The 12,953-nt window shown below is 51.2% G+C and overlaps 1 protein-coding gene across 2 annotated transcripts in view; it reads right to left on the bottom strand.

Moving 5' to 3' along the window:
* Ppp2r2c (protein phosphatase 2 regulatory subunit Bgamma) overlaps nucleotides 1-12,953 on the bottom strand; it is an 85,198-nt gene that overhangs the window by 1,137 nt on the left and 71,108 nt on the right. For both annotated transcript variants that reach the window (XM_051164788.1, XM_051164790.1), the window contains exons 7-8: nucleotides 5,143-5,312; nucleotides 2,702-2,793 (exon numbers count right to left, since the gene is read on the bottom strand). In XM_051164788.1, coding sequence (XP_051020745.1) covers nucleotides 2,702-2,793; nucleotides 5,143-5,312 — 262 coding nt within the window. The remainder of the gene's footprint in view (nucleotides 1-2,701; nucleotides 2,794-5,142; nucleotides 5,313-12,953) is intronic.

Raw genomic sequence — 12,953 nt, 5'->3', positions numbered from 1 at the left:
ACAATGAGCAGTAACTGTGACTGTGCCAGAACCTCTGAACCTGCCAGGCCTACATCCCCATCTACAACATGATTGGCTAGCTTACCCAACAAGTGAACGAATGCTCATGGCCACGGATCGCACGGGGTGAGGCAAAGACCACAGCAGGACGGGAGACTCTGGAAACAGACTTCTGCCCCACCCCTGCTGCTCCCCACCTAACCAGGGACTCCATCTTAGTGAGGCATGAAGTAGGTTATCTCCACGACGCACTTAGGAATCAGGCCTGGGTTTACAGAAAAGGATTTAAGGTTGATTCTAGGGAAGGCTGGAAAAGCTATGGGGAGAGGAGGAGGAAGAAGCTGATTGCCACAGAGGAGGGGATGCGCAAACCGTTTCAGTGGGTGATGAGGAAAGAAGATAGGCCTACACCAGCCTTGTGTGTGCAAAACATGGAACACTGTTGCCAAGAGAAACCCAAGACCGTGTGTGTGTGTGTGTGTGTGTGTGTGTGTGTGTGTGTGTTGGGGAGGGGCGGACACTCAGCCCAAGACATTGGCACAAGGCTACACGAAGCCACTTTCTGAGGGCTGACCCAAACAAATTCATCCGTTCCTAACTGGAGAGTGAAAATCAGGACTAGAAACAAAGCTGGGCCCTGTGCCTCCTCCACTCAAGGCTGCTGGAGGGGAATGCAGGTACCACTGAGGGCCGTTACACCACAGAGTGACCAGCCCTCCGCTGGCCATTTATCAAGGGCGGGGGGCGTAAACTCCCCAGGAGTCCAGAAGAGCAGGCCTCAGGGACGGGGTTGGGCAATTTGATTCTCCCCTTAGCCTTGGGCTACTGGGATGCAGAAATTGAGGTCCCTGTCCCATAGACAGACTAAGCTCAGAAGAAGCCAGAGGCAGAAGGAAGGGACAGATTGCTCGTACTGCCCAGGAATAGAGACAAACATTGACTGGACACTCCTGGGGTCCCTCCTACCAGACATCGCTTCCACTGGTGATGAGGGAAACAGTACAGAGGCGATGAGAATTTATCATATCACAAATAGCAAGACACAGGATGAGAACTCTGGGACCCTGTGGGGCAAGGCAGAGGATGGAGGGGGGTAAAGGGGGTGGCAGCTTCCTGGAGGAGGAGACAGCGGAGCAAGCTAGGTGGAATGTGCTTCGGCAGGATCCAGGGTCAGAGAGAGCAGACGTGGAGGGAAGAAAGGAGGGGTGGGGGCACATCTACCGGAAGTGTCTGGCAGAAGTAGGATGCCAAGACCCACTGCTGGAGCTCCATCAGAGGGTTGGTGATTTTGTGCTAGGCTCAGGCACTGTCTGGTTACATGCGCTCCCTGGTGGCAAAATAAAGTTCAGGCAGTGGGTGACAACCTTCAGCCACCTACCCTAATGTCCCTTGATAGTAGGTTGGAGTCATCTTTTTATGGCAAGTCCCTCACCTGTGAGTCTACCAAGACCCTTTCTCGATGTTCACTGGGGGATTCTAGGTGGGTGTGGCTGCCTGTCTGAGAACCATAGGAGCCCTGACTGAAGCTGAAGACTGGCTGCTTGCCCTGACTCAGACTAGGGCTCTATCCTACCTTCTCGTTGTCCTTCAGTGGACACTATGGACCACCGCACAGACCCCTCTCCTCATCATGGTTCTGTTCAGAGCCCCTGAAGAACAGCTGGTTCCTTGGGATGATAACTGCCCTTGAGTGCACCTTTCCCTGTCATCGCCATCCCTGCTCAAAGTCTCAGCCTTGAGCACAGCCACTCTTATTGGCCACCTCAGATGCTCTGGAGTGTCCCACCCATCCAGTCACAGGGCAAAGCAGATGCCACCTGTGTGGATGTACACCCTGGAATTTGTGGCGAGGCTCTTGTGCCACCCTTTTGCACTCAGCAACAGAGAACAGGGACAGTGGGGAGGGAGGCGATACCACAGAAGCTCTGGTACAAAAACATGCCTGATGCTATGTCCCTTGATCCACCTGGAGCCTCTCTCCTTTATCCTATCCAGCCATAGAAGACCCTGAGAGGTCACTTATGAGCATCCACACTGAAAAGTCACAGGTAATTAACTGAGCCTGAGGCCTGTGGGTGGGGACAGAGAAGCAATTTCCTACCTCCTAGCAGAAAACCTTCTGAGCTGTGGAAGGTTAGGGCACACAGAGAGGCAGGCCCTTGGGGTCTGCAGGGGAAATGAAGGATGCAATGGGCCCATCTATCACGCGCTGTGCTTGGCCCAGGCTGTGACAAGACAGGAGCCTGTGCCATGCAGTAGGGACTATGATTCAGGCCGTGGGATGGGAAAAGTGGATCACAACTAGGTCACCAGTTCAAGTTGTGAGCCCCAGAGGAACAGCATGGGGCTGCCACTGTGATGGCAGGAGAATAGTGTAGGTGGCCCAGTGCCTTCTATCTCCTGGGGATGGAGGTGCTGGGGTACAGCCCTCATCTGAGGGTTCAGGGAATGGGAGGCACTTGGCTGATGCTGACCCAGAATCTCACAGCATCCTGGGACAGGGGCTCAAAGTGGGTGTGAGCATCAGTTAAGGGGGTGAAGAAAAGGCACACTTCCTGCACCTGGACCAATCCTCTTGCACACCTCGAGCAGGTAAAGGGCAGGGTTAGGGTTGTGGTGGCAGACTACAGGAAGTTCCCTGGGGTGAAGGGCGAGAGAGCATGGCAGGGTGTCTGAGGCTGCATGCCTGCAGCAGGCTCACCTGTCACTCCCGTTCCAGGCACACTCAAACTTGTCAAAGATGCAGTCACTCTCATACAGGGAGCAGAGCTTACTCCGCAGGTAGTCGTGGACCTGGTGAGAAGGAGGGACAAGCTGAGTAATGGACACCAAAAAGCCCCAACACCTCCATAGGATGGACAGTCTTCGCATAGCCTGCCCTACGCACACAGCTGACCCAGAGCGGTGGGCTGTGGGGACAACACCAGGGAGCAGAATTCACAAGAGGAAAAGGGAGCATTCACAGCTTAGACCGTACAGACTGTCGTTGGTGGGGTGGGAAATGGTGGGCATTGCTGTCCACAGTCTTGGGGGGTGGGCACTCCTGTCCCAGACTTTGGCTCACAGTCCTACCATGTTGTGTCACCATCACCATGATCCCACCTACCTGGGACCCAAGAGGATGAAGTCAAAGCTCTAACACTCTCTGATCCCTGGACCCAGCACCCTATGGGATGAACCGGCCTCATGGCACTGCTAGCCCTGCCAGAAGGCGGGGCTGTCATGTTCCTGCCTCCTGTGCACAGCAGCCCTTAGCAGAGCTAAGCACAGGCGGGGCAGCTTCTCCTCCTGTGTGTCAAGCCTTGCCTACTCCCTGGTGGCAAAAGAAAATGCGTCAGCTGCGGAGAAAGAGTGAGCACCAGGCTTGCTGGGCCTGCCATGAAGGATGCTCTAAGTCTGTGGACCCGGTGCCTTCAAAAACCACAGTCTGAGGACAATGATAAAAGTCTTAGGACCATCGGCTCCTGTAAGGCCACTCCAAGACTCTCCTTTTTAAAATTATTTACTTTTATTTTATGTGCCTTGGTGTTTTGCCTGCATGTGTGTCTGTGTGAAGGGGTCAGCACCCCTGGGGCTGTAGTAAGCTACCATGAGGATGCTGGGACTTGAACTTGGGTCCTCTGAAAGAGCAGACCCTCTTAACCACTGAGCCATCTCTCCGGCACCTCCAAGACTCCTTTTGATGGACTGAAATAGCTCTCATTTGCCAAGTACTGCAAGCTGGCCAAGCACAGTCCCACTACATACAATTTCAAGGACATAAAAGTCACCCCCCAAAGCAATTGTAGTTATTATCACTGCTATTTTAGAATCTGTAGGTCAGCTGTACAGAAAGCCAAGCATCTACCTTTAGTCCTTGGCCCCCAAAAAAGTAATGTTGCCACTTCACTGGGGCCTCACAGGCTTTGAGAGGCCCAGAGGCTCCACATTCACCCCTCCCTAAAAAAAAAAAATCCATACACATAGGCTTTTGCTGAACATAGTGCCCTGATGGCCGTGTGTGTGTGTATGTGTGTGTGTGTGTGTGTGTGTGTGTGTGTGTGTGTGTGTGTGTGTGTGTAAAGGAGCCGGCTTAGTCACCTCATAACTTCAAAGGTGCCTCCCACCTCAATCTCTTGAACTGCTGACACTTTCAGAGAGACCCAAGAGGGTCTGCCCCTGTCCAGAGTACAGAGGGTAGGATCTGGAAAATTGGGGAGCCCCAGCCCCTGCCCACTGCTAACAAAGGGGTGGTCAGATCAGCAGAGGATGAGACTTCTAGGAGCTCCTTCCAGAAGCTCTGCCTCTGGGACATGACACCTCAGCCTTTGGCAGGAAAGTAAGCAGTGCTGAGCTTTGAGCCTGCCACCACTGAGCTGAGACTCCTCTGTCACTCTCCAATTCCCCCGTGTCCCTGTCTGTAGAACAGTCAGCCAGTACTTTCTTTCCTGGAGCAGGATGAAACAGGTGATGGGCATGTGTGTGGACGCTGAGGTTTCTGATACGGGCATGCTTGAACCCAGAATATGCCAAATGCCCAATTTCTAGACCACCTTTAAGGTCCAGTACCAGGAAGCCCTACCCCAAGCCCTTGCCAAACACCAAGGAGCTGCAGTGCACATGTGTTATTTTAATAGCAAACCAGCTTTGTCCTGTGCCCCAGCAAGAGACCTGGTAGGATGATGGATAAAGCTTCCCCAGAAGTGCCCAGCAGTTCACCCTGCACACTGGCTCAAAAGGCCACCCTGGGGGTCTAGAAACATCTTCCATGCTACCACTGAACACAATTCATACATAGATGTTTGTGAAGTGTGTATGTGTGTGTGTGTGTGTGTGTGTGTGTGTGTGTGTGTGTGTGTGTGTGTGTTGCTTACCTACTTACTGGTAAGGCTGTGTATGCTGGAGGCCTGATTCCATATTTTTCTTTGTTCCTTCCTCTCCTCCTTCCCCAGAAACTGAGGTTCTATATACACATGGGAGCTCCATGAAGGGGCCTCCTCAGCCACCCCAAGGGCTGCGCTAAAAGCTTCTCTGCAGCTTCCTCTACAGCGAGAAAGTCCCCGTGGCTGGTCTGTGAGGTTGTCAGCACAAGGAAGGAAGGGGGATCCTGGGAGATCTCCCAGCACACGGAGGGCCGCGAGGCTGCCAGGCCTCTGCACACACCTGGTAGGTCTCTATGGGCCTCGCCTCCATGTTCAGGTCCCAGACCTTAACCGTGAGGTAATCCCTGGTGAGCATGTAGCGCCCACTGTGGCTGAACTTCACGTCGGACACTGAGGAGATGATCTCTGAGAAGAAGGAGCGGTTGCTGGGGTCCTCGGGCTCTTCAAAGACTGTGGAGAAAGAATTAGCAGCTGTCATCGGCTGCCCTGCCCACTGTACCACTGTTCACTCATCCACCAAACATCCCTGAACACCTACCAAAATCCTTGGCTCTAAGGACCCTCCAAAGAGGAAACACCCAGCCCCTGGAAAGGCTCCCTTGTGGGAAATGTGTTAATTGAGTATTTACTGTGCTGGGAACGACTTCATCCAATACCCTAATATAAACTTCAGGGTGGGAGCCTAATTGTCCCCATTTTGTATCCAAGAAAACTCAGGCTGAGAGTGAATCCTTGCACAGATCTCAGAGGCAGATGAAAGTGGAATAATTGAACCCCAGAGCTACACTTGATGCCCCCTACTGGCCATTCAGAATACCAGACTAAAAGTCTCTTCAGTCTCTGACGTGCTGGACAATTTCTGCCTATAGGCCAGACCCTGATGTGCTTCTGGTACTAACTGGTCCTGGGTCTTCAGGCCAGGAGCTGCCTCTGTGCATGTGCAGTGGACACCTGTGGTCAATCACATCCCAATGTGGCCATGAAGGCAGAGCAGGTGAAGACCAGGACTGTTGTGGGGCTGGCATTAACTCCCTGGGCTCTGTAGGAAGGGTGAGAGGCGGGGGGGGGGGGGGGGGGGGGGGGGGTGTTGGCAACCAGTCACCACCTAAGCATCTCCAACCTGTAGAGCCAGCCCCAGGAAACCCGAGTGACAGCCCCACCCACTGCCTCACTGGAAGCTCACTACAGCTCCCAACAGGCTCAGGGCAGATCCTTGCTCTCCAGCCCCATGAAGCCCCCAACAGTGGCCTGTCCCAGAAGGGATGGAAGCGCTGATAACCTGGCTGCAATAATGCTCACGGATTAATGTCTAACAACCGCTCACTCCCTGCTCAGCCTCATACAACCAATCCCCATGGGACAACCAGAGGTATGTCCCTAGATGTGGCCCCTCAGGAACTGACGTGCTCTGGCCCCCATCTCTGAGTCCCACTGGTCCCACCTTCTCCTGTCACACTATCTCTCATAGTGAAGCCTACTAAGGGCATTCCTAGGAGAGCCCCGGCGCTCTGTCAGAGAGGCCTCTTCCCAGCATGCTGGTTAAGACCACTATACTGAGAATCTTGGGCTGGGCTGGGGATTTTCGCTGGCTGTCTAGAGGGCTGGTGTGACAGCCATGAGCCAAGGTGTGGTAGCTTTAGCAGCTGGGAAGGACAAGAGGACAGCTGCTCCTAAAGCTAACAGAAGAGCCAGCCCCGCCCACACTCTGACTAGATCCTCAACCTCCCCAACTGTACAAAACACACGTGTGTTGTTTTAAGCCACCGAGAAGAGAGCTCTCTCATGGCTCCAGTGTTGTATTGTGAGGAGGCTGAGGAAGAGCAAATGCTGGTAAGGGACAGCCATGGCTCCACCCTGGCAGGCTCTGAGCTCTGGATGCCATCCTTCAACAGCTCAGCCACTATTAGCTGCAGGTGTCCGGAGCACCTGGATGTTCACGTTGCTGGAGTCCCCATGATGGCAAACCACCATGCCTGCCTATTCGGAGCCAACCTCTTGCTGGGTATTCAGCCTTTCCTTCCCACAGACTCTGCTGTCAAAGGCAGAAATAACTGTCTATTTTGAGGGCTCGCGGATGCCTGTTTCTATGGTTACACTGTCGCAATGCCTAGCCAACAACAACCTGGGTTTCTAGTGTTTCTGGGAGAGCCAAAGCCTTAGCTGGGAATATAGGATAGTCAGTACACGCCAGCCTGGCCTGGTTCAGATGGGTCTGCGGGAACTACTGTGCTCCTTTGACCTCCTCACGTGTGCAGTGGCAGGCATGAGCACGCACAGTGATCCACAATGCTTCTCACCCAGTGAGAAGAAAACTGCAGTGTCATCCCCTTAGGAGAGGATGCTGTGGGCAGAGGCCCTTGGGGGGAGACTCTGACAGCCACACCTTGGCTTTCAAACACAGGAATGGGAGGCAAAGAACCAGTCAAAGCTCCAAGCTTTTTACACAAATGCAGCGGGAATGTTGATCGTGGCTGCTTAGAAACCAACTGGCAACTGGGAATCAGTGGCTTGATTTCTCAAGAGAACTAAGAACAAGCTCACCCTGAGGGCAAGAGCCATCCATCAAAGGCTCCAACTGGTGAAAATACAAAGTTTTGGAAAGGAGACAGCCTGGCCCGAGAGGGCAGCTGCAGGGGGTTCCCTGCTCACTGCTAAGGGACCTGTTTCCCCAGGGTCAGAGCACAGAAGCTGATAACAGCTGTGGCCCAAGGCGGGCCAGGCTGCACTTCACACTGGCAGCAGAATTCGGCAGTGTCGTCCACACAGTGCAGGCTTCGGTAGGCATGAAATATTCGAGAGTGAGGAGGTCATGGAAGCTTGCATGGAAGCTTCCAGAAGCTTCTGGAAGGTTCCAGAAAGCCACGAAAGCCAGATTGTGTGGTAGTAAAACATTCCCTGCAAGGGGGCCCTGAAGGCCACTGTGTGACGCTCAGAAGGTAAAGACTATGCTGCGATGAAGACCTGAGGACCATGGGACATCCACCACAGAAAGCTGCAGGCATGAAGTCAACCAGGCCTAAGAGAGAGGCTATGTGTGCTGAGGGCAACAGAGCTGGGTAGGTGGGGCTACCTAAGCTCTCTGCTGCCCTGTTGAGTCCATCAAGGGTCAGATACTAGACAGGAGCTGAAAGAATTGATGGCTACCCTGATAGTTTGGTCTTGTTTTAACGATTCCTTTTTATGACCTCACTCTTCTCTTTATTACACCAAGTTATTGTATGTTGGAAGCGTGTGACTTATTTTTTTTTTTATTTACAGGTTCATAATTAAGAGATTGCCTTACATCTTAGATAAGCCTTGGGCTTTAGACTTTTAAATTATAATGGAATACCAAAGACTACGGGTACTTTTGAAATTGGACTGAACACAGTTTGTATTACGAGGTGGCTATGGACCTATGGAGAAGAGAGGTTAAAAAAAAAAAAAAAAAGTATGGCTTAAAAATAAGGTGTTGGGGGTTCCAAGTTAGCAAGAGGCACAACTGTGATGGCAAATAATGACTGTCAACGTGACAGGACCCAGAACCACCGAGGAGGCACACCTCTAGACACATGTGAGGGATTACCTGACTAAGAGTTAACAGGGCTGTGAAGCCCCGACCTAAAAGTACACAGCACCATTCCCTAGGCTTCAGTGCTGGGAACTGACATTTACCTCCCTCTGCTTCCTGACTGTGGATGCTCATGTCTCTGATGTCATGATTTCCCCACTGTCAGGTCCCAAAGAGACCTGGGGGGGGGGGGGGAAGGCTGAGGTGCCTATCTGCATTCTAAAGAGCATGCTGGCTGCCAGGCTCACTTAGTGTCTATGGCTCCTCTCTGCTCTTCTCACTCCTGCCGCCTACCCTAAACCTCTCCACCCAGGGGATTCGCTTCCCTCCCTTACCTTCTCTTTCTTATATAACACTGCCATTTTGACCATGCTGCTCTCTTGACTCTCTTAGACCTTGGCTCTCTCTTGTCCTCTTGATTCGCCAAGCTCTCTCTTGTCCTCTTGATTCGCTTGGCTCCATCCACTCTTGGTCCTCTCTCCTTTGTTCCCTCTCTCTTCTCTCCCCACCCCATCTCTACTTTCATGGCCCCCTTCAGTCTGGACCCTTTCAGATGCCTCTCCCTCATATCTACAATAAAAAAAAAAACCACCTTTTCCTCAGCTGTACCTAAAAGCAGTGTAGTAGTGGAAGTTTAGGTCTCTTTAAAACCTCAGTTATGTAAACAGCTTTTTGTTTTAATCCTAAGTGTGCGCTATTGGGCTGCTTTAGTTCGTCCCACAGCTGACAATTGTCTCATGCAGGATGTGGTCTTTGCTAGCTGGAGTTTAGTGGAATTCTGAGGACTCTAGGAGAGTATAAATATCCGAGCCCAGAGATAGAGAGAGAGGAAGGTGCTTTGAGGAGATGGACGGAGAAGGAAGAAGGCTGGTAGTTCATCCTGCTGTGCTTGCCGATTGCTGTTGCTGGACTGCTGGACATCCTGATGACTGAGATTAGTATTTTACACACACACACACACACACACACACACACAAAACAAAAACACAAAGAAACTTAACCAGCTGGAACTAAGTCTGAAAAGGTATACATCTCCTGTGCTTTCTAACCTTCTTTGTCTCCTACATAGGATAGAGGGTTGGAAGGGAGGTAGAAGCATAAGAAACCCCAATAAAATAGTTAACAAATAGCACCTACAGAGCAGCCACGTCCTCATTTTCATTCAGCCACCACAATGGGCAGTGACATCCAATCATGTGTCAGAATAAACCTTTTCTACCTTATTGCTTTTGCTAAGGTATTTTATCACAGCAACAGGAAAAGAAACAAAGACAGGCACTAATTCAAAAAAAAAAAAAAAAAAAAAAAGAAAGAAAGAAAGAAAGAAAGAAAGAAAGAAACTGAACTCAGTGACAAAAAAACAAAGAAACAAAACCTTGAGGCTAGAGAGATGATGGCTCAGCGGTTGAGGATGTACTGCACTTCTGTTAGATCTCAGGTTGGTTCTCAGACATCAAGTCACTCACAACTGCCTGCAAGTCCAGCTCCAAGGAATGATGCCCTCTTCTGGCCTCTGGGGGCAATTCACTCACATGCACATGCCCAACCCACAGATTCAGACTTACTGAAAGAAATAAAATAATTTCTTGTGTTTAAAAAAAAAAAAAGGAAAAACATGTCTCTCCTTCAAAAGGACCCCAGCAGATGGACATCCAACCTGTACAGGAACGTGAGTGGCAGGTGGAGTATGCTATCCTCAGGAAAAAGGAGGAGGGCCGCCGAGCTCTTGGGAAGGAAGAGGGTAGAACAATGGTAACAACAGTGCAAAGAGAGCACAGGGAGAGAAAACAGCAGGCCAGAGTCACCTAGGCACTCAGATACAAATGCTCCTAGACTTGTAGACTGCCAGATGCCACGCACTTCTGTGTACACATGGGACCACTGGTCTGCAGAGTGGCCCAGACATGCCGATGTGGTCAACACTCCCAGGTGAGTCACTGGGCAGCCGGGCAATGGGCTCTGAGAATCCTTCAGAAGAGACATGGCCCCCAGGACAAAGCTCTCAGTGATGGCAGCTTGCAGAAGCCTTCAAGTACCACCACAGACATAAGCTTGCGGACATTCGGCACCCCTGAGAGGCAGGTGTGGGAGAAACAGTGTGGCAGCCAGAGTGAGCTCTGCCTCTCCTACGCCTGGCTCCCATGGGGCTCCCGCAGCATCAGGCAAATGACAGTCACATGACTGGGTGAATTCTTAGGTCTGGGCTCAGGAAATGCACAAGGGACTCACAGCAGCTGCCCTGGGGGGTGCCCTGCTTTCTCACTCCAACCGCACTACCCCAAGAATCTGAGTGTCACAGACTACACAGGCCAAATGGCTCTGGCTGCCACCTCTATCTATGCATATAATTTGAACTAGTATAGAGCTCACAGACAGTACCAAAAGCCTCTCCCTGTTGGAAACACACACACACACACACACACACACACACACACACACATCTTCTCGGTTTTTTTTTTTTAATTAATTTATTCTTGTTACATCTCAATGTTTATCCCATCCCTTGTATCCTCCCATTCCTCCCCCCCCCCATTTTCCCATTATTCCCCTCCCCTATGACTGTTCCTGAGGGGGATTACGTCCCCCTATATATTCTCATAGGGTATCAAGTCTCTTCTTGGCTACTTGCTGTCCTTCCTCTGAGTGCCACCAGGTCTCCCCCTCCAGGGGACATGGTCAAATGTGAGGCACCAGAGTACGTGAGAAAGTCGTATCACACTCTCCACTCAACTGTGGAGAATGTTCTGACCATTGGCTAGATCTGGGAAGGGGTTTAAAGTTTACCTCCTGTATTGTCCTTGGCTGGTGCCTTAGTTTGAGCGGGACCCCTGGGCCCAAATCTGCCTATCATATTGTTCTACTTGTAGATTTCTATGACCCTCTGTATCCTTTTATTATTGGGCATCTTCTCATTTTTAACATGTAGATTCACAGACAAATGCTAAGAGAACTCCAACCACTGCCTCATAGTGTGCCACTCCAAGGCTGTGTCTCGATGCTTTCCTTTCTGGTACTTTCTTTGCTTCCATTCTGGGAGCAAAGCAGCATTGTTCTGTCTGTCTCTTGTTTTTTCCCACTGAATCTGTCAACCGCAATAGCTTCCTTGCGTCACTAAAAATCTCCTCAACATTTGAGATGACTGAAGAGTGTCTCTTAAATGGGTGTCACCATTGTCAATGCATCTTCAACTCAGCTGGGTCAGTGGGGTGACTCTGGCTTCTGCCCTCACACTGAATGGAGAGAGCCTCTACTCCCCTCCCGGGGACTCAGACAGGACTCAACCCAGAGCAGGCCCAGGCTCCTCTCTCCTCTCCATCTTTTCTTGCACAGTCTGACAAAGAGCTGAACATGAACCTAGTTCAGGAATTCATGCCATCTAGGCCAGGAGGGAGTGGGCACAGGTGTTGGAGAAAATGTCCCATGATGGTAGAAAGATGGCCCCAACTATGTCTGTCTTAATCCATGGAACCTATAAATGTCTGTCTGTCTCTGTCTCTGTCTCTCTGTCTGTCTGTCTGTCTGTCTGTCTGTCTGTCTGTCTCTCTCTCTCTCTCTCTCTCTCTCTCTCTCTCTCTCTCTCTCTCTCTCTCTCTCTCTCTCTCACACACACACACACACACACACACACAGACGGGCACAAGGAAAATTAAGGCCAAATGCAGTATGAAGAACACTTATTTATCAGCAAATCTTGAGAAGGGTCATCACTCCAGCGGGCCCAGCATGACAGCAAGGCTCATTATGTGAGAATGAGGCTCATTATGTGAGAATGAGGAACTGAGTTCAGGGCAAGTCTCAAACTGGTTTTGAGGATGAAAGGAGTGGCTGCGAGTCAAGGAGGTGGCAGGAGGGGCCCCTGAGAGCTGGACAGCAAGGAGCACTGGGCTCTTGCCTAGCGTGGCTTGTCCTTGTGATTGTATATGACTCAAACTCATGAGAACTTTATCCTTGTGACCTTTCTTAACACTCTGAATATAAACTGTCTGGGATCTGAACAAAGTTGGCTATTGTACCTGACTTTAGTCTGCCTTGTTTATCGGATCAGTTCTCCCAGGCCAATAACACCACAGTTTCGACCTCCGTTAAGACCCTCACCACCAACATCTGTTCACCTACTGTTCTGTGCTCCATGGCGTCCAGTGAATAGCCCATCACTGAGCCCCAAATCCACTACCCCAGGTCTGCATACCCCACTTCCATCCATCTGTACTGTGACCCAATCCCTCCCAACACTCTCACCCAGCAGCCACTCTGACCACCCGCACCTACTGGCGGAGCCAGCAACCCCGCCTCTCGAGTGCACTTTGTGGGGCTATGTGGTCCATTCCCCATGTGCCCCTTCTCTCTGTGATGCTTGTTCCTCATTCTGAGCAAGACCATCATACATCCCAGCATGTCCTTGCTTGCCATCCTCCTAGGACCGCCCACCATATTTAGAATAAAACTCGTCTTCCCCTTGGCCATGGTGGCCCTGCAGTTGCTCTGCCTTGCTCCTTGATCCCCTTCCGCCCTTTGCATCTGGCCACGTCATCTTTGGTAAA

The sequence above is a fragment of the Acomys russatus genome, chromosome 22, assembly GCF_903995435.1.
Source record: "Acomys russatus chromosome 22, mAcoRus1.1, whole genome shotgun sequence".
In the NCBI taxonomy this organism is placed as follows: Eukaryota; Metazoa; Chordata; class Mammalia; order Rodentia; family Muridae; genus Acomys; species Acomys russatus.
This window is presented reverse-complemented; position numbering and strand designations above follow the sequence as displayed.